At 42.3% G+C, this 27,334-nt stretch overlaps 1 protein-coding gene across 2 annotated transcripts in view; it reads right to left on the bottom strand.

Annotated features, from left to right (window-relative positions):
* cdh4 (cadherin 4, type 1, R-cadherin (retinal)) overlaps positions 1-27,334 on the bottom strand; it is a 255,920-nt gene that overhangs the window by 5,793 nt on the left and 222,793 nt on the right. Inside the window, exons 9-15 of one of the 2 annotated variants that reach the window (XM_049584183.1) lie at positions 23,537-23,674; positions 17,355-17,540; positions 16,820-17,073; positions 11,016-11,167; positions 2,583-2,819; positions 1,564-1,797; positions 1,317-1,456 (exon numbers count right to left, since the gene is read on the bottom strand). In XM_049584183.1, the coding sequence (XP_049440140.1) occupies positions 1,317-1,456; positions 1,564-1,797; positions 2,583-2,819; positions 11,016-11,167; positions 16,820-17,073; positions 17,355-17,540; positions 23,537-23,674 (1,341 nt within the window). The remainder of the gene's footprint in view (positions 1-1,316; positions 1,457-1,563; positions 1,798-2,582; positions 2,820-11,015; positions 11,168-16,819; positions 17,074-17,354; positions 17,541-23,536; positions 23,675-27,334) is intronic. The other variant, XM_049584190.1, reaches the window with a different exon arrangement.

Raw genomic sequence — 27,334 nt, 5'->3', positions numbered from 1 at the left:
CAGACTCACTCACTTTTTAAAAAAAGTATATTTTGTTCTCTGCAGACTCAAGTTGATTGAGGCTTTCCCGGTCTTTAAGGTTAATTTTATAATTGTTGTACTGTTCTGTTCTGTGGTCTCTCAATTTCTTTGAATATAATTTAGGTAAGTAAAGTTAAGTGTTTCATCTCATATTTATTGCCTATTTATTGGTCCTCTTTTCAGACGTGTCACTTATGGTCAGCTTTTATTTATTGATTGTGGAGCCTCAACAATCATTCATCAAAACAATTAATCTGCAACTATTTTCATAATTGATTTACTTGTTTTTCACCAAAAATACTAAACATTTACTGATTCCATCTTCTCAAGTGTGAGGATCTGATGCTGTTTTCTTTCTTATATATGACAGTAAACTCAATATTTTCAGCTTTGGAAGCAGTCAGAATACATCACCTTGATCTGCAGGCAATTATGTTGAGTGCCACTATTTTCTAGACAAAAATATTAATTGATTTATGGCGAGAATAAAAGCATGGCAGGTTAATCAATAATTAAAATGATCATTATCGTTACAGTTACAGTTCATTTATAAATTTGACTGATTTAATTTTTATTTTTTTTTTTATTTTGTAGTTAGGCTGGCCCCAGAAGTACAGTACTCTGTCTTCCCGGTGTATGTGTTAGTTTGACTGTATTGTTTTTTTCCAGACACTGTGCATGGGTAACCAAAGTGTCCCTCATGAGGATTAATAAAGTTATCCAATATACAAGTTATAATTTAAGAGGAAAATTAAATATAAAAAAAAACATTGTGTGCGTACAACCTTGAAAAGTCCAGTCAGTGTGTGGGGTGGATTTATGGAATGGGTTCGATGAGGAGTTACAGTAAAGTGAAGCACAACTATAGAGGACTTTAAAAAGATGTACAGACACGTTACTTTTAATATTTATTTATCTGGGCTTGGTTGAGATGGGGTTTGTCATTTAATATCTGGGATCTGCTGTTTATTTATAATGTATTAATGGTTGAAAATAAGTTTGGGATAGTTACTGACAGTTTCTTTTTCAAATAAATTCTGAGAAGGGGGTAGGATTACATAAGTATAGACTTCTCCCTACTCCTTTTTGAGCATGTCTGTTGATGTTTTGTTTTTATTTTATTTAATTTTTTTGCTAATAATAAAGTCATTCACTCATTTATTAATCCAATCCATCAATAAATTCCTGACCTTCCACACAAGGCAGTAAATACCATAAAAACAAAAAAGATGCCACTGCTGGTGAACAGCTTTTTATGACTTGTTAATTACATATTTACGATCTTCAAACATTACCTGGTCCTCCTCTCCTCCTCCCTCCTCATCATATTTGAGGATGTTATCTCTAACGTCGTCCTCGGGGTCGATCAGCAGGGGCTTCGCCTGCCGCTCCTTCTCTCTGCGCTTCATCCACACCACAAACAGCAGAACCATGCCTGCGAAGAATAGAAACAGTTCCTGTAACAATTTGCAACTACATTTCATAGTTTTCATAACCATCCAACAGTGTCTACGTCTGATCATTCCACTGTGCTGTACTCACTGAGCAGTATGATGATGCAGATGAGTATAGCGATGATGGCCCCGGTGCCGAGGCCGGCGGCTGCCACAGCTCCTGTGGCGCTGCAGTCCCCGTTATCGTCACAGGGACAAACTTTGACTCTAATCACAGAGCGGTTGGACAGAGGAGGGTTCCCCGAATCAGACACGATGACGGGGATCTCGTACACATTTGCCTCCAGGTAAGGAATCCTTAACCTCAGCTGAGCATAGTCGCCTGGAGAGTGGGAGTGAGATGGTGTTGGTGATGGAGAGAACACAGTGGAAAGAAGGGGAACATTAAGAGATGGAGGGAGGTGAGTAGGAGGAAAAGGAGGAGAAGAAGAGGAAAATAAGATTAGACAGTGTACTGCAGAGAAATTACATTTTGTTTACTGCAGGATATCATGTCATCATATGCGTAGGTACGAGAGGACGACATACCGAATAAAAGCTGCAACCAAACAGACTGCACACAGCAATCATTCTGACATGTACGTATGTGAGGAGGCATTAAAGATATAAAAAAACCCAGAACGCATAACCTTCAGCATCTATCACTCGGTCAAGCTAAGACAAGAGCCTCAGTGGGAGAAGAATCCAGGTATGTGATCAGATTTGTCCTCAAGACAACTGCTGTGATACATCCATCTGGGTGGATTAGGTGACAGATTGGCCGCTCGGGGGACAGAGAGATGAATGGATCTCATTTGTCACAAACGATAGATCGTACGTCAACACTGGATGGCACCCGCGTCTCTCACTGTGAGCTTTGTGAGACATTTTGTTAAACTTGGACTTCTCTCGCAGCTTACAGCAATCCCTGGTCCCCTGATTGATGTCGCCGGTTATTCTGTGGAGGGCTTTTGCATCCCATCTGTTACGTTTATGGTTTAATTCAGCTGGGGATGCTGAATATATCATTCCCACACAACTCCTAAATTTTCACATCACAAAGGGTGGGGAAAATATTTGCAATATGAATCAGACCCGCAGTAAAGACAGTGTGGAGCATTTAATTACCGCTGAGTCTGGAGATAGTCCAGTTGCGGCGAACGCTGGCTGGAAAAGAAGGCAGCTCGAAGACAAAGGGCCCCACGTTGGGGTCGGCGTCAGCATCTGAGGCGGTGATGTTGACCCTGGAGTTGGGGCGTGCACGCTCGCACACCTGGGCCTCCCGGGGTATCAGCACCGGCGCGTTGTCGTTCACATCTATCAGGTAGATCTGCAGGGTTCCTGTCCCGCTGGCTTGAGGCGCGCCTGAGGGGAGGTGAGAGGAAAGAGAGAAGGCAAAGAGATCAAAGGAGGAGATGGCAAGATAACGACATAGCGATTGAGAGAGGAGTGAACAGCAGTGAGGGAGAGGAGTAGAGATGAAATGATTGGAGATGGAGCAAAAAAAGCAGGAAGGGGAGTTGAGAGACGAGTGTGCGCTGAGAAAGAAGAAGATGGTAAAACATTCCTTCCATTTCAATTACATTTGTCGAGCTGATTCATGTGTGCGAGTGAGAAAATGAGGCGTGCAGGCAAAGAAACAATTGGGGAGGAAATAGGTTTTGTTTACTGAGGGTCTAAAAGTGAAGGGAGAATACTGTGTACATTTGTACAGAGCACCCAAACAAAACAGCCCGAACAAATGAAAGGACACATACATTTTTTAGCCCTTGTGTTTAGAAGCGGCTGCTTTCTGAAGAGGCGAGACTCATATTGGAGGGGACAACACTCACATAAAGATTGCTGTTATCTGCACTCTGCAAAGCCCACTGGGAAATGGCTCAAACGCTAACCCTTCGCTACATCCAGCAACATAAACTCATCATAACTTATTTAGGGTTTTTTGTGGCTGCCAGGCCAGAACATGATGTTTTATGCATTAACAGCAAATCTCTAATGTGCTTTGATTACAACACGTAACTGACTGAGAAACGTTGTTTTTCAGCCACACTGTTGCTGTTGCTCTTGGTGCTGTACAACACGGTTCTGGGAATAAGCGCCTCATTGTTTTTTCAAGTGCACTGCTTGTTTTCGAAGTAAAGTGAACTGGAAGTTGTTTCGCTGGTCCGTCTCGGGCTGCGCGACACGAAAACAGTGAAAACATTTGTAATGAACTTGAACTCTAGTGTGAGGTTAAATGTGCAACTCGTGGACTGAAGATAATAAAGTATGTCTCTGTAGAAATTGATTTTTATCATTACATCTACATGTTTTTTTGTCAAACAGAATATGTAAAAGGCCCTGAAAACATTTTCTTAATCATAAAACGAGACTGTCTGCCAAAGTTTGAACGGTTTTTGGTTATTTAACACATGGGCAGATCATGAGACAATGGGCCCCTGGGCACGGATATGCAAAGGACCCCACCACCCACACAGGAGCAAGATGCACAGACTTTGTGGTGGATTTGCGTCTCTTTGTAATCATTATGCATTTTGCTGTTGTATTGTGTCTCCCTGAGGTAGTTTTGTGTCTTTCTTTTTGTTGTTTTGTGTGTATTTTTGCATATTTTACGTCTTTTTGTAGTCGTTTAGGTCTCTCTGAGCAAATTTTGTGTCTTACTGAGGTCATTTTGTGTCACTTCAAAGTCATTTTGTGTCTCCTTGTGGTTGTTTTACCTGTTTTTTGTCGTTATTGTGTGTCTACTTGCGATTGTTTTGTGTGTTTTTGTAGCCCTTTGCATCAATTTGAGGTAATTTTGTGGGTTTTTTTGGTTGTTTTGTGTCACTTTGTAGACATTTTGAGTCTCCTTGTGATTGTTTTGCCAGTTTTTGTAGTTATTTTATATCTTTTTGCAGTTGCTTTGCATGTCTTTGTCTACCTGGTCTGTACTATTTTTGTAAGGGAGCACTATGGTGCCCCTGGCCCTGTGACTGGTAGGCCCATTCTGTAATCCAGCCATGATTTCACATGTAAAATAGTCTGTGCTGATTTGTCTCTGCTCATCTCCCTGCTTTGTGGTGACTGGGGCTTGGTTGCAAAGAGACGGTGATGCCATGTATTTCAGTGCACCAATCAGGATTTAGCAGCATCTGAATCCAAACATGACAGTTTGTTGCGAGGCTACTGTCAATCAAATCTGATCAAACCACAAACAAACAGTCAATCAAATGAAGCTAATTAGCGGAGTTTAGAGCGACACTCTAATAATAAATAATACAGGAGGATATTTTCTTTCAAAATTCAGCTTTGATTGTTTCTTATTTATTCATTAATACTTAATGTCACAGGGAAATATTCAAGATGTGAAGTTTTCAGGGGCTTGAAGCTATTGAAGCTGGCAGAAGTGTGGGCAGAAGAAATCAGCAAAAGACAGACTCATAAATGATAATCTCTCATTTTAAAGTGTTTGTTTTCACTGGGATTTGGTTCAAATTACTGATATAAACATATGGGCAGAGTTAAAATGATCAACAGACTCCAGCGCGCTTTAAAACTAACAGCAGACAAATTGAGTTGGATTTCTTTTCTGCAATTATGGAGCAATCTGTGAAATGACTCAATAAAATCAGAGGATGTAATCAGATAGTTATTAGTCACCAATGGTAAATTTACTCAAGTACTATGCTTTAATGCAAATTGGAGATACTTGTGCCCTACTTGATATGATACACTTCTACTCTACTACATTTAAGAGGGAACTTTTGTACTCCATGGCGTGTATGTGACCCCTGATAGCTAAGAGCTGCTTTGAAGATTCAGATTTCACTCACAAAACATATCTGCTTCTAATATATGATGATTTGATAAATTAAAGCAGCTCCACAGAAGTTTATATGTGGATTTTTTTTTCCTAAACCAGGGTAGGTATTAGTATGATACAGTCATAAAAACCCATATCATAATATTTCTGTGTATATAGAAGTGTTCTTCCACAAACAATAAATATCACATTATAGTGAACGCATTTAAAATCACATATGAAACTGGTATCCAATACATGTGTCCACTGTTAGGAGCTGTGTCCACTAAAGCTTATTTTTTTTTCCTACTGGCAATGGGCCTCATATTTAGGCTACACTACAGATGCCAACAGCGTGACGAGTTGCTGAGTGTCTATTCTGTGCTAAACTTTTAAAGTCAAGACGTGTTCAATTTTTGGTGAAGTGCTGCACTTGTTTCTGTCACTTTTTAGCCAGCTATCACATTTTACGTGTACAAAGGCTGAACAACAACAAAGGAGGAGAAACATGTCTATATACTATACATATATAATAATATGCTTCCTCTCATTAACCACACAGACCCATGAGTCCGACCAGTGTTTCCTGGGGCATTTTTCAGCCAGGAAAAAACACTTTTGGGAACATGGGGCCTGATGCACTACATCTGACAAACCTCCTTTCACATGTCAATCAAAAACGTTAGTAACTAATTATGTTACTTAATCACACTTCTGATTCTACTTAAAGACCAATTTCACTGCAGGAAGGATGATCTTTTCATAAAAGTGAGCTGTCTATGGAGAATAAAAATGCAAATACTTTTGAAATTGGTGCTACATGACCAGAGAAAACAGAGCAAAAAGGCTGTGGCATTTGCTTTTACTCACGGTTACTCAAGGTAAAAAACCTACAACAACCAGAATGCACTGTGCCACACTAGACTAATTAACCCTCCTGCTGGTGGTTGACGCTATGCATGCTTGTCTGTTTTGACACAGGAAACAATCTGGCGGCCAGATGGTAACAAACAATTTCAAACTACAGTTAAACAGTGAGCTAAATATGTTCCTGAAAACATCTGAGGTGAGATTTAGGCAAAGCAGTGACAGAATTTTGGCTCATCAGCACTGTCTAGTTTCGCTTCTATACTCTTTGTGTCCGTGGTGGCAGGCATACAAAAATGCAAAAGTACATTCTGTAGTTTGAGCAACAGTCCCAGAGCCAGCGGAAATTCACTAGATGACACAAAACATGTCATTCTGTGGATATGAAGTGGGAGATGAGCAGGGAGATCTGGGTGCTACTTAGATGGAGGGAATTTTACCTTAGTACATGTACAGATACTACCCACATTATTATAATACAAAGCTGGTTAAAATCAGCAAAGGATCCCTTTAAGTACCTGTTTGAATGAAAGACTTTTGCTTGTAATTAGGCATTGCTAAGGATCTGAATATTATTCCACTATACATTCTTTTGTGATACCACTTCTGATCATCTCAACTACAGATGAAGGAAGTGAGCGCACTGCTCCGTTGAACAAACAGACTGCAGTGATATATTGTGGCCTTGATATTCAGTTGACAACGCTGTGCACAGACTGTCAGCAAGCCGAACAAATTCCTGATGCAATGCAGCATAGATAGAGTTTACCCCAGCAGCTCATCAGTGTTGTATTTCAACTTTTTCTCCTCTATCAGACAGTAACTTGGTGCATCAACTATGTAAAGGTCTGTTGCCCCAGGCCCCAAGGCCCATCGACCGTCTTGTCGGTTATGATTGGCTGGGTGCTTTGTTGCTCCTTGCGCTTCGCTTGAGTAGAATAAGTAAAGAGAATTTCAATCAAAGTGGAATATATCCCCTTGTTGACACTGGGCTCCAGAATCAATAGGGAGTCAACACTTTGAGCTTAAGTTGGTGTGCTTCGGGGCAACCAATCCCTCTTTTCTCACTGGAGTAAAAACACCTGGGTCCCTCCTACTTACACAGAGAGCAAGCACCTCTATTTGTTGTGCTTAACTTCTTTAGCTTTGTACATTGTTGCAGCAGCTCAGGCCGACACTCAAGACCTTCACTGACAGATCCTGTTTTGATTTTTTTCTATTAGACACAGGGCAATGAAGGTCGGTGCATATTTTTGTACAGTATACTTTATACGGTGCAGTGTGTGAACAGAACATCCCACTCATTCAGAGTTCACTCACACTGTGAGGCATCTGGCAGGAAAGTAGCAAGGGTGACATATTCAACACGTACAACTTTCATTCATGGAATTACGGCAGTAGCTCAGTTCATAGCAACTTGGTTCCTGTCCAGACCAAATATGGAGTGTGGACTGGTAGGTGGAGAGGTGAGGTGCCCCTGAGCATGGCACTGAACCCCCAACTACTTGGGGTGCCTGGTCATGGGCAGCAGCCTTGCTCTGACATCTTCCATTTTATACATGTATAAGTCCAGTTTGTGCATGTGTGTGTATTTCAGAGTAAACAGAGTGAAAAAAAAGTAATTTCCCATCTATCCATGCATTTACATCTGCTTATGTGGAGCTGGGTTGTGGGGGCAGCTGGCCGAGCAAAGCACCCTAGACGTCCCTCTCCCCAGCAGCACTTTGCAGCCAACAGAACAAGGTGTTCCCAAGCCAGATGAGATATGTAATCCCTTCCGCATGTTCTGGGTCTGCCCCCTGGCCTCCTGCCAGTGGGACGTGCCTGAAACACCTCCGGTGGGAGGCACCCAGAAGGCATCCTGATCAGATGCCCGAACCATCCCAACTGACTCCTTTTGACGCGAAGGAGCAGCGGCTCTACTCCGAGCTCCCTCCAGATGTCCGAGCTCCTCGACCTATCTCTAAGGCTGAGCCCAGCCATCCCACTGAGGAAACTCAATTCGGCAGCTTGTATCCGCAATCTCATTCTTTCGGTCATTCACCAGAGCTCATGACCATAGGTGAGGGTTGGGATGAAGATGGACCAGTAAATCGAAAGCTTCATCTTCCGGTTCAGCCGTGGTATTTAATTTCCCCTTGGGGATTAATAAAGTATATCGTCTTCTTCTTGTGACAGAAATCCACAACTGTTTGTTCGGCTTTTGTGTAGCTTTGGTCCGTAAAATGATTTCAATATTAAGTGGAATGAGGCATCTTCCTCAATTTTGTCATAATGGGTCTCATTCATGAAAAGTGAGTGAATCTGTGTGTAGATTTGCACATAAAAGCCTACGCTACTAAAAACCTACTCCAGATTCAGGAACGCCGCGGGAAACTCAGATTTGATCGTAAACACGTGTGTGTGATCATGAATGCCAATCCATTGTAAAATGACAGTGCGCTCCCGGTAATCAGCAATTAGCATAAATCCCCACCCATGAATAGCCAATGACCACCATATAAGGAGGTGTAGGTGCATCCAGTCGACCTGTCAGTCATGGCACAAAGAAAGAAAGAGAAAGAAAGAAAAAGAGTTTTTCTGAAGTGGAGATCGAAATAATTTTGGGTGAAGTGGACTTAAGAAAAAACATTTTATTTTCTTCAGTTAGTAGTGGTGTGACAGGGACAGGCAAAGAGAAGGCCTGGAGGGAGGTAACAGATGCTGTTAATGTTGTCTCCGTGGTACAAAGAACCATGTCAGAGGTGAAGCGTAAATGGTTTGATATGAAACTGGAGGCAAAGAAACGCATAAGCGCACACACACAAAAAATACAACAGTCACCAAACAAACAGAAGATTCATTTGTGGGGTTTTGAATGAAGTGGGAACAGGAAACCAGAGATGTTTTGTGCGTAATGAATAAACTCTAAATCAGTGATGGCTGTCGGAATGTAGAGCTATTTAACATTTATTTTAACAAATGATATGGGTAACATATAGCCTACAGCAGTTTTGTATGCATCGTCTTCAAATTATTTGAGTCTTAATAGCCTAAAGCTCTGTTTTATACAACATAAATTAAACATTTTTCAAATCAGATTTATTCATTCAAATGATCAAAAAGTCACAAAAAAACAAAAAACAAAACGTGTTGTCTCAAATAATTCTTTCAGCTGGCACGTGCTCCTTCGTGGCTCCACCACCTGCTGCTCCTGCTGCCCCTGCTGAACCCAGGCACCGAGGCCAAAGAGGCTGTGATCCGGCTGTCCTTACGGATATTTTTATTATCATCATTTAACATGTAGAAAGAACGTGTAAGCTATTGAGTCGATTTACATAGATAATTCACAATCATGAACCTAATCTGGATCTTAAACATGCTGATTGCCAACTAATTTAACTAAATGTGTTATATTTTTAATATTTTGTCATGTTTAGATTACGTGTTTCAAAGGCATCTGTGTACTGTGTACACAACAGAGCGTAATACGAATTAAAATTGTAATTTCCAATAGCGAAAAGCAAAATTTATGAGCTTTACTAAATTTACACAAGCACTACGAGTGGTCAGGAGCAGGAGTAGATTTTGTTAGTAGCTACGAAAAGATCGGAGCTACTAAAATATTGATGAATGCGGACATGCACATAAATTTCCATCTGTGAACAGTTTACACACAAATTCCTTCTGCTCACTTTTCATGAATGAGACCCAATGAGTTTAGTGAAGCTAACCTATGTCATCCAGTAGATCTATATAAATTTGCATTAGCCTTTGTGAAATACATAGAGGTGACAAGACAGACAAATATCTCAATATGTGTCTTTACTATTGAGGTAAGGTGTATTCAGTTGAAAGTAAACACAGTGTATACAAGCAAGTGACAGCACAACACCTTCCCTGAAGGTACAGACCCAATACATAATATTACACATTATGTTTCATATTGTGATCATAGTTTTAGATGATCAGTATCTGAGTAGTGTGAAATATGAAAGAAAGATGTGTGACTTGACTATGTTGTTGCTCATAATGACAAGCACTACATTCATCTGCTGCCTGCGCTATGGTGCTTTACTTCTGATGATGAGTGATGATGTAAAATTATAATAGATTCCTTTTCAGTCAGATGATGATTGATGTTTTATTATCAACTTTAAAACAAAGCTAATGCAATTTTCTCACAATGAAAAACTTCCAAATATAACAAACAAGATCAGGAGTTTACATCTGTGCTAGCAGTTATGTCAGGCTGTTCACAGATTTGAGCAGAACGCTAACATCAGCATGCTAGAATGCTCACAATGACAATGCTCATATGTTGATGCAGCATGGCATTGTAGGTTTCGGAAAACCATGAATACCTTACATTTGTACGTTATATATGTGGCATATTAACATTTCTAACGTGATGAAGTATATGAGCTGACTTGATGTGAAAATGGAGAGGATGGTGGTTTGTGTGACACCTAGGCGAGATGCTGCCAAACTGCAGGCCAGTGCAGACAACTCTTCAAGACAGACAAACAAAACCGATCATGTTTTAGTGTCCTGTTGCTGATTTTCCAGTGGCCTAAGGGTCAGGGTAAGGGATAGCCACCAAGCATGGGTGTTTTTTGGCAAACATTTTCCACCGGGAACAGTGCCACAAAAGCCTTAGGTTTAGGGTTACCAAGTATCTAGCGGTGATTGTGCCCCAAGAACTGGGTATTTGGAGCCAAAACATAATCTTTTTCTTACAATAACCAAGTGATTTTTGTGCCTAAACCCAACCACACATATCGAGGAAACCAAAAGTGACCAAAGTGGTGGACTGAACAACACTGCTATCCCTAAAGCCACGCTGCTAATGTGGCAAAGAGGAGCCTATATTGTTCTTTATGTGCCCTACTGTTTATCACACAATCACGACACACACAGTCATATTGACTTACCGGACTTACCATTGTCGAATGCCAGGAACGTGGCCTCGTACACGTTGTTCTTGACGTACATGGACTCTCGGTCCAGCAGGGCCATGGTGGTGATCTGACCATTGGTCCTGTTAATCTTAAGCCAGTTAGCTGGGTCTGACAGCTTGGAGTACCTGTGCACAAACATAAAGACGGCGAGAAAGCCAGATACTTCATTAAATTCAAACACAAACACACAGAAACAAATTCCACACATTAATTTTTGCAGCCAACTGTTAGTCGAATTCCAACAGCTCTAAATCTTTTATTTGCGGATCCAAAGTACCCATTAACAGGTAAAATGTTCATTACCATAATAAGCAATACCAGCCAAGCACCTTTGAAATATTACAGTGACATGGAGAGCAGAACATATGTTCAGCGAGCTTATCATAGCAGCAGCTCATTAGCATGAAGACCGATGAAAACCTGAGCCCATATGCAGAACAGCCAAGCAGCGCTCTTAACAACTTCACTGCTCTTTGTACCCACACAGCGACTCTCATCGCTGTCATCGGTCAATACGTCAGTGGAGTGGAAAGTGACAACTGCAATTAAAGTCGATAAATCCCATTAACAACTATGACAAGTCTAAACAGCAAACCGAGTGGAGGAAGCGCTTCATTCTCAGGTTTAATGAGAAATAGTTAATTGCAGACAAGCGAGAAGTCTCACCTGTAGGTAGATGGTCATCATGTCACCACAATGACAGGAGGTGAGAGACACAAGTAGACGGAGAGAAAAAGTACGAGAGAGATCAGAGGTGGTTTTCTGAATTTAAGCATGGTCGGTAGAAAACGTGATGAGGGGGAAAGGGGGCTTAATTAAAGCAGTGCGTTGGAGGCTGACAGTGGTTAGCCAGAGCCTTGCAGGCATGGAGACAACTAATTCCACCTCCAGCTGAAGACACACACACACTCCTGCGCTGGTACACATTAAGCAAACAGACAGACAGATCTTTTACATTTTCTTCTTGAGAGAATAAAATAAACAGATGAAAATAAATCTAATTTCTAGTGAAAGAGCTTGTCATGCAGCGTTAGTCAGGATCTGATGTTACCCTGCAGGTTAGATTCTGGTGTTTTGCATGTCATGCCTGGCACTCTGATCCCTTTCCTGTGCCAACAAGATGTCACCTCCTGCTGTCTTCATGTGCAGCTGGCAGAGCAAAGTGTCTTACAATACTGATGACTGCCGTAACCCTTACCCCTTAATGTTCTGTTTGGGGTCCTGGAGACTCTGGGTCCTTTTTTAACAGCTCAAAAACACACCTTACATTATTGTTTTATCAGCTATGATAGTTTGTGAACTGATGACAGAAAATGAAATGATGCATTAACTCTGGCGTCTCAGAGACCCAGCTATAAAATATGGTTAAACAGATTATTTATTCTCTATCTTTGTGATAGGTACTGACACCAACTGATAATTTTATTCAGCACTTCTGCCAAATTCCAAATAAGTCTATTTGGATTTCTGTATTAGAGTTTTATAGCAGTTCATTACCATCAAACTGAGTCAAGTTTGCAGCAAAGAGAAGGGTTAAACAGGGCTCCTGCAGCTTAAGGCAAGATGTAAGACTTTTTCAGACATTTTCTTAATACTTAATACCACTTGGAATGAGACCAATTTCCCAATAACCAAAACCGAAGAGGAAAAAAACATGAACCAACATCAATTACTCAGGGTGAGGGACAATTTTTTCCAAATGTGTATTGTAACATAAAACAAGACTTTTTTGGCTTGGTAATATGTGGTGTTTTCTGGCAAGGTTTTCTTTTGGGCAATTTTGACGTTCTCACTTTGCATGTGGGATTCCATGGCCTTGATTGCCATCGTTTAAAAACTTTTTTGCACAAAATACACAGAGCCTTTTAAGCATTGCCTCATACAGGTTTCAGACATGCTGTGAAAATCTTGGTCAAATAGACACTTTTTGTTAAATTTGCACTTACACATGTCAACTAGAGTAGAATGACAGATAGAGTAGCTAGCAGACAGTAGATCCTGGAAACAAAATGTGAGTGTTGTTGGTTCCACTATCCTGATCTACATGATGTGAGAGGTATTCAGGAAATTATTTCAAAAAGTTTATTTTGAGATATTACAATGCAATGTCAGAAAAGAAACTCATAAAATCCTACTTCCCACGTCTTAGAATTTTTAAGACTGAAGATTGATTTAAGACATTTTCATACTAATCGAGGCCTTACTTTTAGATGAATGAATTCAATATATTTTTAAAGACTTTTCAAGGATCTGCGGAAACCCTGGGTACAACTCCAATACTTTTTTACATATTGGGAATAAGATTATGAGGAAAAACAGTGATATATGTGGTAAATAGTTTTTGGAAATGTTAAATGTGGTTTTGCTAGTGCTGTTATTATTTTCACACCTGTGACAGAAGGGTCTGTGAGGAAGTGAGGAATTGAAGTCAAAATGATCAAAACACAAAGGTTAATCCAAAGCATAACCAAATTAATTTATCTTAAACTTACTATCAATTCAACATTAAAGGGCAAGTCACTGATTCTAACACAAGTCCTGCAGGGGGGATTGACACAAGTGGTCATTTAGGATGTGTGCAGCATCTAATGAAAGATACTGTTGAGTGGCATTTAACTAGAACCCACCATTACTGGAGCTGGGCCCATACTTGGGACTAAACTTTTAAGAAGGCACCAGGTGCTGTAAAACATATGTAACAGTTAACACTGTGCATGAACACATCCTGTGTAGACACGGCCTTAAGACTGAAACTGCTGCTCTATCAGAGTGCTGCCTCTGCTCTGCGGGTTGTGTAGACATTGTGTAAATGTCAGGATGTCTCGGCCTATGCTCCCTCGATTTTGACCAGTCTTTATTTAATCTGTCTCTTGTGAGTCTCCCAACTTCATGGAAATGCAATACTAATTTGCTGGAGTACCCTTTGATCCTACACCCAAGCCCTAACCGTAGATTCTTAGAAGTGTGGAGCAACCAACATGACCTCACATCACAAAGAATGTCCGCACTCCACGGGGCTAATATTCTAACACTAATAAGGAGAGAAAACACACACACACACACACACAAATTAGCTCATGCCGCCACTTAAATCACATCTAAAAGTTAAATCAGCTGGCAAAAGCACTCCGTCTCACATCATCTTCTCTTCTCCAGAGAGAGGAAAAAAGCGAGAAATTCAGAAATATAAAAAAAAAACCCCGAAGCTGGCTCTTCTCCCATCTCATCCACTGCTCACGCACAGGCCTTACACTCATCCTCTGTGGGTGCTCGTGTGCATGTTCGCGTGCGTTTTGTGAGCCTACGGCTCTGCATTTCTCTGTCTTTTGTGTGAGCTTCAGTGAGGGTTCAAGCGAGGTCACCTAAAGGGAATACAGCAGCAGCAGAGATGAGGGTGTCTGAGCATGAGCTGAGCGTCTGCTGGCAAGCTGCTTTGGAGAAGACAGCAGCTCTGAGCTCCCATCAATAACAGACACACAGACTGACAGAGAAGAAAGTGACAGGGTCAGCGGGAGCGAGAGGGAGGGAGGGATGAGAGAAAAGAGAGTAAAAGAGGAGTTACTCTTCTCAAAGGGCAGGAGAGCTCAGTCCACTTAGTTTGCATGACATGTCTTTTTAGGGAGAGAAACCTGAGATGTGGATATTGCTCACTCCTCTGTACAGTGTATGAGAACATCTCCCACTACCTCCCTCGCTATCAATTCAGTAACATTTCCACTGGGTTCCTCCGTGGAAGAGGCCGTCTCACTGACATTAAGAAAAATCAATCTCTCTCGTTGGAGCTGGCTGTGGAGTGGAACGATGCCGCTGGACCTCAGTGGGCATGTGGGAGTTTCTGTCACACAGGGTCGATGCCTGGATGGCACAATGCCCGCTGTGTGTCACCCCAGTTAGGAAGGATGGAGCGGGGGATCAATGAGCAGGAAGAGAAGAAGATAGGGATCTAAGGAGGGCAGACAGACAGTGTCCAACTCATTACGGGATGACCTCTTCACACCAGTCGCCTGGCAACGGGGAAGTAACTGGATCTCGGTCTGTGGGCGGAGGGTCGGTTGAGAATGTCACATAAGAGGGATAAGCTGCAGAGAAACTGCTTAAACACTGGTGACACACAGATTGAAAGAGAGTTACATATCCAGTAGAAGACAGGGTGGACAAAATAAAGGAAATGCCTCGCTATAGAGTCATCTTTAGCCCTCTGCGGGGCTTCAGTCCTCTGTTGGAACACTGTAAGGTGAATCCTTAACTGTAAATGTATCCAAGAATCTTCATTTTCATTTAAAGAAATGGCAGAACAGATGGTGGTTCAACATAGATTGAGAATGCAGTAGGCAGCGTGAGCAACGAGTGTCACCTACAGAAACTAGTAAACATAAATCAAATACAATTGATGTCAACATCCTCAAGTATGAAGAATCTAAGGAGACTTTATTACATGGAGCAAATAATATATTAAAGCTCCAAAAACCCACACATATAAGAAGGTAGAGTTTTCTTCAACATGCTTTTTATATTAACTGATTCTTCTTCTCCTCATATCCTTATTAAATTACAGTGATTTTAATTTGTGCATGAGGTAATTTTGTTTCCTTTTATTGCTTTATCATTCATGTCACTATTCATGTCAAACTAATTACATTAGTTTCCATGAATGTTTTATGCATTAACTTAAACTTTATATAGAGGCATCTGGAAACTAGATAAGAAAAAATCTGATATGTTAAAATGTACTGCACAATATATAACTGATTATATGTTAAGTGTAAAGGGTTGCTGTTAGTGACAAACCCACAGAGAAATATCACCCGACTACATTTCCCCCTGATGTTGTTTAGCGAGGTTGATGAGAGTAGCTGGTGAAGATAGTGAAGCTATAATGTTAGATATTTCCTTCAGGAGTCAGTGGAGACCAAAACAGAGCTAACAGGATGGTGAATATTAGACTTACGTTGATGAGATAAACACAAACATGACTCCAGATGAATGCTAATGTTGCTCTGTGTCTGCTGGATGTGTAATTTAGCAACTGTTTGCCATGTTACAGCTTGTTTTTACTTCCCCCAAGTGGCCAAAAAAATCAATTGATGCCATCTTTAAAGTTAATTCCAATAGGATTTGGGCATTTCAGGTGAAGGTGCTGTCATAATATGCTAATCAGGACGTCCAACGTGTCCTTGTTGTGTCAGTTGACACTGATTTATTACATTCAGGAAATAATGCCTCAGTTCCATTACATGGTTCGGCTCGATTCGACTCGGCTCGACTCATATTTGGTACCAGGTCCTTTTCTCCATTTAATCCAATTCGTTTTTCACTGTGGACAGTACTCCCTCAGTGTAGGCAATTCTCAGCTGATCACCATAGCAACACTATGCTAATCCCTTCATTGGCCACCAATGCACTTTGTCACTTGTAAAGCACAGTGAGCTATGTGGTTTTTCTACCATTTTTTAAAATCTGCGAAGAGTGAATAAAAAAAATTGCGGTCACTGTTGATGGTAGCTTGGCTGGTGGGTTTGTGCAGATTCCCCTGTGTTGGACAAGTATCCATTCTCTCTGACCAATCAGTGGTCTGCAGTGTTTTAACCCCACCTTCCAGTATTGGCACAGCTCACTTGAAACCTTGACTGAGCTGGTATCAAAAAAAGTACCAGGTACTATCCACAGCTTTTCCTAATGGAAAACCAAAAGCAAGTCGAGTTGAGTGGAGCCGTGAAGTACCATGCAGTGGAAATGCATAAGTAAAATCCTCCATAATATGGTGTGCTTCAAAGTACCTGACAATCTGGTGGATGAAGTGGTCAGGGTCCTGAGCGGCAAACACAGTGAGAGTGGTCCCTGCCGGCACACCCTCTTCAAAGCGTATCATCTTGGGGTTGACGGGGAAGACAGGCGGCTCGTTCACATCCTGAACCGAAATGGTGACTCCCGCTGTGGACTGAAGCGAGGACTGGATGCCGCTAGCCAGGTGGGCTTGGTTGGAAACCACCACAGTCAGCATGAAGGCACGATTCATCTCAAAATCCACCGGCTAGAGAAGAAACGAGGAGGTGGGAGAGAGGAGACAGAGAGAGAAGGGAGGGAAGTGAGTGTAGCTGATTGCAAGATTAGCTCTAACTGAGTTCCAATTTGAGAAATGACATATAATTCAGTGAAAACAATGTGAGACCAAAGTACTCAGCCATCCACATCTGGCACTTCAGAGCAGGTGGAAACATACAAGATGCAGTGTTGAATAATAATAGAGAACAAAGCTAAGTAGCAGATGTCAGGGTGTGTGTAGGGAAGGCAAATATACAGCTTCATTTTCACCTTGACCACTGTCAGCATGCCCTCATTGGTGATGGGGTTGGTACGGATGGTGAAGTGTCCAGACGGGTCTCCGCTGACGATGCGGTAGACGGCATTCCAGTTGGGACTGTGGGGCTGATCCCTGTCCACCACTGTCAGGTTGGTCACCACCACGTTCACCTTGTTCTCTGGCACCTCCCCTGAAAACTACAGAGCAGGAGGGAGGGAGGAGGTAAAGGAGAGGGAGGGGAGAGGAGGTGACAGCAGGGAGGATGGGAGAGATAACATTATGCTGATGTTGGCTCCAGCGGTCGGCTAATGCACGTTAATAAGTTGATTTATTGAGATTCTTAACATTTGCTTGTGTCATCATCAATCTTTTAGCATTTTCCATAACTGTTATTATGAAAACAAACTGCTTTTAGGTCCAAGCCAAAAACACTCATTACACTGAAAGTGGTTGAAAAACAAATAGGGGAGAAATTAGAAAGGAGAGGAAGACAGAAGGAGATGCATTTGTTTAAATGTGGATAATAGAGAATCATATCTTCCATTATGTTAATGCTGTCCCTTATTCTACGCCATGTCTGCTCGTATGAAACTATTATTTGAACTAATGGATTTGTTCAATTAAGTGTTTACCCATTTAATTTAGATTCTGTGCATTCACCAAATCTAGGTCTTAATAAGCAATTAGATAAGTACTGTAATTAAGGCAGCGGTAGGAATAATCTTTGGCTAATGATCTTCATTATATTGCAATCTGAAACAACTCCCCTCTGAACTAACTCTGGAGGAAACTTGGTTATAGCTGCAGAGCCTAAAGAAGAATTTACAGCACAATAGGATACATGTCCTTCTCTTTAGGGATTTATCTGGCTACAGAGGGATGGGCACTCGAAGGTACACACACACACACACACACACACACACACCCCCGCTAAAAGCTCTCATTGTCAGACGATAATCCGTGTTTCCTCTTGTGAAGCGTTAACTTGTTTATGGGGTGTGTCTGCCAGCTGCTGTTCACTTTAATGGCTTCATAATCGTGGGATTGAAGCAGCGTCCAAACCGCCCCGATTCCTCCCTTCCTCCTCTCCCCGTCCCTCCCTCCTTGCCCCCTTTTTTCTCCTATCCCCTGCAGTACGACCACGCTGATAAGCACAGAACAAATTAAATATGCACTCTCAGTCTCTTGTGTGTGGGCTCCTCCATTTCATTTTCACCCCGAGCTTTAGCAACAAACACCAGCACAAACCTTCCAAGCTTGTTGGGCTGCGCTGTCAGACAGCCAAATGGAATATGCACTCTCAGAGGCACACACAATGGCGCTGACTGTAGGGGAGGACGCTTCCAAAATGGCCACTCTCACTAAAATGCAATGTGGACCCATTGATAAGCCACTAGAGACACAGAATTCCAGTTTCTGAAGGATTCTGTAGTTACTAATACGTGGGGGGAAAGAGCAGGGCAAATAAGATTCAGTTGAATGTAATCATTAAACCAAATCTCTGCCAACTTTGCCAGTGAATATAAATCTGAAATGAGACAAAAATAAAAAGAATCATTAAACTTTAATATGAGTTGTTATCTCACAAAAAGTTGTTGACACTATTACAGATTCTGGCTTTACTGGGCTTTATATATAAACTTAATGTGCCTCGCCTATTTAAACATTCAACAAGGAGAACTTTATAGGAGAAAAAAACAGAGCAACAGTGTGAGTTTGTTTGGTAACTTTAGGTGAAGCTGCTATGGCCACAGGTGTCTTAAGTTAAAGGCATAGTTTGAAGGATTTTCCCTAACAATGTACTGACTAGCCCCCAGCCAATAACAGGTGAGGTAAGGTCGGGATTTCACAAAAAGGTAGAGACCAGGTGCCAGACTCTAAGCAGGAAAGAGGAAGCTATTAAAATCGCAGGCACAGTTGAAAAAAAAATGCAAATACAGCGAGGTGAAATCAGAAGTTCACACTAAAAAAAAGTGAATCTGGGGTTGAATTTCACTTTCAATTTCACTGGTGAACACTGAAGGAGAGGATGGGGATAAAAAAGGAGACGCAGACTTGGCCTGTTTCCTGTTGGACCGATAGATACCAGCGGTTAGCCTTGTTAGGTTGTTAAAGTATCGGCTTTCCCATTACAACAAATGTAACATTCCTACAATAGTAGAGTAGCTTGCAGTGTATGTGGGAGGGGCCAGATTTGAATGTTGTGTTTTAACCATCCCTGCATAGTATACTGTACCTTTGAGGGATAATGGTGGATGCTAAAACAAGTAGAGGTGGAAATCACAAACCAATTTTTTTAAGTGTTTAGTTCAGTTCATAGTCACTAGCGATGTTGTGTGTTCATTTCTTTAATTAACTAAGTAATTGCATCACCGTTTAAATGCATTTCAGATCACCATTTATACTGAGACATTCATTACTATAGTGTGGTGGTACGTACAGTCTGATTCTAACTCAAGCTAATGCCCTCAGTTCAGTATAAAACGACTCCATACAAGCACTGTTTATAAGTTTTACGGCTCAGCAGCTAATTATTTGCAACAATAATGACATTACGATTATTTCTGTGGTTTTTGCGATTGATTAATAATATGCTTTGAGCCCCCAGAAAGTGTGCTTGGCTTTGAAGCCAATTTTTGCAGTGGCCAAACAGTGGAATTACACCACCATGTGATGCCCTGCGGCCCAAAAAAACTTTTTCCCATTGATTTACATAGCGATAGAGACGTCTGTAAATTGGGAGCACGTTATATTTGAGTGTCACAACCAGTCAAAATTTGATCTGTTTGGTCCGATAACATTTAGAAAGTTTAGAAGAGCCGCAGGATTGAATTATTTTATCCCCATTAAAGTTAGCAGAGTGCTAAACCGGCTCAGCCAGCGGAAGTCTCTGGTGCGCTTACTTTATAGACCACTAATTTTATATGCAGCTGTTGTTTTTGGCTTCACGTGCCACTAAGCAACTTTCATAGGAATTAACAAGGCCCTGCCTCGAACGCTGAATCTAGTTCTCTTTATACATCCATGAGCTGAGCTGACGACTGTACTGTCAGTCACCACTGAGCTTCTGATTCAGTCAGTGACTACAGTGATTGAGTATACTCACAGTACCACCAGTGGTTGTTGACCCTGGGAAGAAAAGGACTTTTATAACTTCACCATTCAAAGCACAAGTATCTTCACCGTCAAATTATGCCAGGGTTTTATTTCATAGAACTTTGACGCATCAATAGATCACAAGTGTATGAAGGCCAGCACAACACAAAACCCATCTAATACAGGGTCACTTATACCTGATCACTTACAATTATTGCTTTTCATGTTTGAAACTGTCTATAAACCCAACTAGCCTTCACACATTTGCACGGCTGAGTCCAGCCGAAGAAAATCAGCAGGGTTGCAGTGCAGACCCCAAATCATCTTAGAAAATAAATCTGCATCGAGGTGCTCTGCCCTACAGCGGAAATCCACGGTCTTCTTACCAAAAACTGACTCAGCAATTGAAAATGTTCTACGTTAGACAATGGAGCTATGGTTCAAACAGACTAAACGAGCTCTTCCTTTCCTTCATGGGGTGTTGAGAACAACATCAAATGGTAATGACAGCTTTACATACGAATAAATGTCCCAAAACAGACTCCTCCTAATATCAGACTGCCACCGGTCCACTTAAGATGGCTGTTATGTCTTCGCTATATAGGGTAATAAAGATACAGCCACTGGCAACAGGCGTCTACCCTCACTCTCATTTTTCATATTATACGGACATATCAAGCTGTTTTTCCTAGCAGTCTGCTCTTTTTTTGTAAACACAAATCAGAGTCAAGGAGTGGGTAGCAGGGGAAGGTGGTGAATAATCTCTGAGACGCCAACTCCTTCAGCTATTAAGAAGCTGCAGCTCTACAGGTGAATCACAAATACTGTAGCGCTCTATTCAGATCTGTAAGCCTGTGTGGCTGGGAGCTCAAGCTTTCAACCCCACAAGTCTCCCAAGCAACTCTCCTGCTCCTCATCACTGCTCGGTGAATGAAAAACCACTGGGTACACTTTAGCAGGGCTGTGATACACTTGATTTGATACTTTGATTAGATAGATTGTTGCAAGTACCATCGTCCTTTTGTTTATCACATAATGACGAACATAGCACTAACATTGCGCATTAAGGCCCATGTGGTGAAATGAATAAAACATTTGGCTTTTTTTTTTTTTTTTTAAATTAGATGCTATATATCAGCTTGGTTTACGCCCCCGCAAGCAATTTCACTTAATTAGCGCGCTTATGTTTTCTCTCTATGCCTCCCATAGAGAGCAATGAATTCTTCTCGCGTCTGTCATGCACAAATAATTACTGAACTGCTCCGAGTCTAGTTGCTTGTGTGGGAAGCAAAACAAAAAGAAGAGATTGACAAAGCAGCAGAAATGGCATCTGGTGGAGAACAATTTCTTTGCTGTGGATGTTCATGCGAGAGTGCGTGGCTGTTGGCGTCTCAGTGAAGGACATGCAGCAGGAACACATTTTCATTCATTTTCACTCATTACCACCTTTGAGTCACGCACCAAAATGTGGTCAACTGCTCCTTTACTGACACGCTCAGGCAAATCTGCAGCCATTTACTCAGGAGGGTTGCAGGGAAAGTAATAAGGCCCTGAAGAGCTGACAAACATTTATCACAGCGTGTGTGACCATACATCACTGTGCACTGTATATGTCAAGGACAATGTACAATGTGTTTTTTTTTTTTTTTTTTTGTGTCTACTGAAGCGCAGCATGTCCATTTGCTGGCTGGCACGAGGACTCTGGTCCAGCGCTTCTCCCCGGTGAAGAGCGGTGACGGAGCCAGCGCCAAAGACGGGGGGGCAGAGCAGTTCTGAGCGGAGCGGCAGCCTTTTTCGGTGAGCTCTACCCCCTGACAGCTGGGGAGCTCTTATCAGAGCATGCGGCTGGAACTGTACTGGCATGCACGCTGACGACGGGCCCCGCCGAGGAGACAGGGATCACAGTGTGTGACGCTGACACACTGCTTACTCTGCCTCTGAGCTCGGCTGCAGACAGCATCTGTCTCTCTCTGGAATCTCAGAAATCCAAGCAGCTACAATCCTGTAGGTCTGTCAGGCTGCGGTCAGCATTTGATTGTGTTGTATGACCAAGCTGAGAGCAGAGAGTACAAGCAATACATGGGGCATGAATGCATACGTGCACGGCATTCACACTCACCATAACAGATGTGTTTTCAGTTGCTGTTCCCTCGTCAATAACCTTTCAACCCTGACTCTCAAACATGAACAACTCCCTACCTAACCGCAAACACTGCCATAGAAAAGCAGGCCAGCGTGGCTTCCTGTCAAACCAGCGTAGAGGTATCAGGGACCGGGGCCAGATGTCTGTAGACAAACCCTGGCCATCAGAGGCCCTGCTGGCAGGGAAAGCACAGAGAGCAAAGGAGGGAAGCGTACACCTCCTGTCTGCAAAACTGATCTCGATCTCACTTTCAGTCGCTGTACCCTCCTCTGCCTCTCCGTATGTTGTTCTTGCACAGTGTTTCTTTATCTGTCACCGTGTTTTTTTTATTCTTAATATAACTGTTTTTATCCTGCCTCTTTGTCAGCTGTTATATTTGCATTCCCTTCATCTCAATATTCTCTGAAAACATATTTCAGTTGAGCTACTATTGCGTGATTGTTGTCTTTGACAGGGACCAGATAACGCATTTTCTAATAATATCTGAGAGCAGACTTTCCCATGGAGGCCTGTGTAACCTGTTCTGCCTGAGAATAATATACCATTATGTGCTATATGAAGGATAATGGCTCTGTGGGACAGTGGGGCAGCATATTGGCAATAGACACAAGAGGGTATAAAAATTTAATATCATGATTGTAGTGACCAAAATGTTGATGTTGCACAGTATTTACCATGCATTTTTCAAAGCACCATAATCAAACATGGTTTCACTGATGATTAAAATCTGACAACATAATACTAACCACGAGGAAATGCACTGCAGTTTATCATGAAACCAGTAATCGTTTCATCCCTACATAGCAGCTAAATAGGCAGTTGTTAAAAAGACAGATACAGGGTCAAGTCCTGCGGAGGAGCAGCTGTTGAATAAATGGTTATGACAGCCACCAAATATGTGAACCAGGAGAAGGCTGATGATTTTGATGAGGATAAACAAAGTTTAGGACTCACCGTTCTGACTGTCAGCTCCGGGGGATTGTCGTTAATGTCGGTGATGCTGATAAGAGCTGTGGCTGTGTTGGACAAGCCAAAGTTCAAGTTGCCCTCCATGTCAGTGGCCTGGACGATGATGGTATACTGGGACACTTTCTGTGAAAAGAAGTAGAAAACACACTGGGTGACTGGTGTATCAAAGGCTGCAACAAACCTGGACACATGACTCTAACAAAAAAATGAATATTTCTGTCATGTGACAATGACAAAGTGAGTCATATGAACGTGTGAATGAATGAGTGATTGCATGAAATCTCCCCAACAACTAGCCATGCTTGCACATCTTCCCTTCTTTCTGCTCACTCACTGGAACAGAACAACTGGAGTCTGTTAGAGCACCTTATTTGCTCAATAGCAGATAGTAAATGTTGCACACACACACACACACACACACACACACAAAGTTGCAGGGAGGGAGCACTGTGTTGGTAAAAGGCCCATCCATTATTGCCTAAAAGTCTTGGCTTTCCACTGTGGGAACAGACCAGGATCATCACTCATTTTAATGGAGGCGCCGCCACTTTAAGATGCGCCACAGTGCTGCAGATAATACCAGGAGGTGAATGGGCCTTATTTAGTCCTGTTACAGTGAGGGGGAGTTGACCCACAGTGTACTGCAGCACACACCACAATATTACAGCACCATGACAAGAAACACCATCAAATGTTAGGCTTTGTTTAGACACAACCCAAAAAAACCCCAAAGAAGCAGAGAGAAAGTGCATCCACATCCCAACATGTGACACTGTCCATGGTGCTCAAAGTTCAGTCTGTCCCCAGACTCGCCACTGCAAAGACGACTCTGTGTGTGTGTGTGTGTGTGTGTGTGTGTGTGTGTGTGTGTGTGTGTGTGTGTGTGTGCCTCTTTCCTGACAGTATAAGCCTCTCTGCTTTGTGGTCTCTTTCTCTTCCTATTAATCCATTTGGCTCCAACCTCCACTGTGCCAGAGCAAAGCGAGGGGGAGAGAGAGACTGGACGTCAAGGACAGGCCAGCATTCGGCACATGGGGGTTGCTGCTTTGTTAAGCATCCACAGCGCGTCCTACCAGTGGTCTAATGTTCGTTTGTTGCTAGGCTAGTTTGGTCATGTGTGGGTCGTGCTTTCTAATGACTTGACAGCCAGCGGCACTGATGTCAGGGACTGCCTGGAGGAACCAGAACAAACCCGGGCAGAGGTCTTGTAGGTAAAGATGGGGGAGTTACTGCTTCCTGCTCTGATGGCTGCTTCTTTGCTGTTTTATGTCTTTGAGTCATGGCTTTTCTTCTTTTCTTCTCTCCTCTGGTTTATTCTGCTCTCTTTGTTAACTCAAATTCTGTGCTTCTTTTGATCTCTCGCTATCTTTCTGATGGCATCTTGGTCGCTCAATGTTCTCCGCCTGTCTGTTCTCTATCCGTCTATCTTTCTGTGTGTCTTTCTGCCAGTCTCTGTGTATCTCTATATCTCCTTTCTCACTCCCACTCTTTTTTTTCAGTCGTGAAGGATGCAGTTGATTGTCAGATCAGTCAAACCATTGAGGCCAGTTAAAAAAACACTCAGCTGTAGTCATTTAGCATCCCTCCAAGTCATTATGAACAGCACAGACATGTTAATCTGCACCGAACCAGCCCTATTAATGAAAACTCAATACTGGCTGCCCTTTATTAGACTCATAATGAAATATCAATACCATCTCCCCTCATAGAGCGCTTCGGTAAATAGAGCCTCCAATGAATGTGTCTCTCTGCAGACTCATTTAGATCCAGTCACATACATCAATCTAGAAATAGCACCAGATGGCTGTACGAAGCTAATAGGCTCGAGCTTTGATGGACGCCTTTTTCTTTGGTCAGGTGAGGAGAAATGACTGGAGCTGAGCCAGCAGGTGGAGCTCTCACACAGTTTGAGATGTAGATGCAGGATGCGTCCCATCCTGCAGGGTTATATCACTCATCCGAGGGTAGTTGTGAGTTTATGGCCCTTCTAGTGCACACATACACATCCGCTAACGCTCCAGTGAGTGGGAACAGGTGGGACACTCAGACTCTTACACCGGGTATACACGTGCGTGAGCACGCCAAACACACACACAGAGCCAAGCACACTCTGCTGTCCAAAAGTGGCTGCCCGAACAAGCCAGTAAAGGGCTCTCTAATGAGTCCTATAGAAGTGCTGAACAGAAAATCTCTCTGTTAGATTAGAGTCCAGCGCTGGCAGGAAATATAGCTTCTTGTCTCACGCCCAGCAGCAACAGCCCAAACTCCCCCACAGGCCTTGAGCCTCACAGACTTAATCTGTGGAAGCTGAAAGCCATCGGAGGCCACAGAAACACCTGTACACAGAGCTACGCCAACAATAAACCTCAGTCCACTCTTTTTCACAGCGACCAAATTAGGTCATTTACCATCCAGGAGACTGAAGAAAGAAAATGGCTTCAGGCTATCAATGTTAGCTACTCGACAAGTTAAGCCAAGCAGCAGACAGGACAGGTGGAAAAAGCTGGCTGCTCATGGCTGGTAAGCAAATGGACTTGTTCTCCAGTGAGACTTTGTTAGCAAGTAGGGGAAATAATGGACTGAAACATGTAAGGCGACGTCAAACAAGAAAATAGAGAGAAGTGGTTTTCTGCCAAAACACGTACAGTGGTGAATTAATTATACCTGAGTGTGCTTTTTCACTTGGCGTGCCGAAAAGGACCACTCAGAGTGGGTAAAGAGGGGGAGGCCAGGCGAGTGAGAGACGTGCTTTTACTCGTGTCATTTGTGGATTGAGTTCCGGCCTGCCAGGCTCCTAGTGGCCACAGTCATTAGCTTGTCACTTACAATCTGTTTCAAATGGCCTAGTACTGGTGGCTAAAACTGTAGAGATCAGCTCCCTTCCTTGTTCTGACTCTCTCTACCTCAGTGACCCTCAGTGTCAGTGACCCCCCCACCACTGCTTCAGCTCAGCTCACCTGGGATCGCTTCAATTAAACTTCCTCGATTTGATTTGATGCCATTCGATTCCATTTAATCAGGCTTTAATTAGCTCAGTTTAGTTACACATACAATTAAAAGCTGTGAAGTACTTGCAGTTGAGGGATTCTGACAGTAAAATACACGTGTTGTTTTTGACATTTTCGACATCTTTTTCCAGTCAGTACCAAAAATATGCAGAGAGTTCTGTTTTGTCTCAATCTTCATCATCCACCCCTCTCTTCATCGCTCCCAGGGATGTGTCTCAGGTTGGGTTGAGGACACAAACAGCTCAATACTTGTTTGAAAAGAACACACGCCAGCGCACTGTTCTCTGAAAGCTTTTCTCTGAATCCCATTGTAGAGAGACTTGCTCAGATACGTAAATCTGAGATGTAAACTCAGAATCCACTTGATTAGATACGCCTCCACATTTACGCAAACAGCTCAGAGTCACATACTGGATAAATAAAGGCTGTGAGTCACATATGAATAAAACTGCCAGAATAAAACATGCAGACTGAGCAAGAAGTTTAGTTAATCGGCCAACTGAGCATTACGATACAACGGACATGATGAAGCAGATATGAGCATGATGAACATGCTGCTGCCAGACATGCTGGCTTCAGTTGAAAGAAAGGAAAATGTCAGTAATGAGGATGTGATGTCGGCAAGATTGTGCAGTCACTCAAATGACATCTTAGGGAGAAGAGAGACAAGCAGTGCCTGTAAATCTTCTAATATGGGTTACGTAGAAATTTAACCCTTCTGATGTACTGAAACAGGAACAGAGACTGCAGCTAGTCCCTCTGAGAGATTGTACTG

This window comes from Epinephelus fuscoguttatus, linkage group LG1 (genome assembly GCF_011397635.1).
Source record: "Epinephelus fuscoguttatus linkage group LG1, E.fuscoguttatus.final_Chr_v1".
Taxonomy (NCBI): domain Eukaryota; kingdom Metazoa; phylum Chordata; class Actinopteri; order Perciformes; family Serranidae; genus Epinephelus; species Epinephelus fuscoguttatus.
Note: the sequence above shows the minus strand (reverse complement) of the source record. Positions and strands in the feature narration are given on the sequence as shown.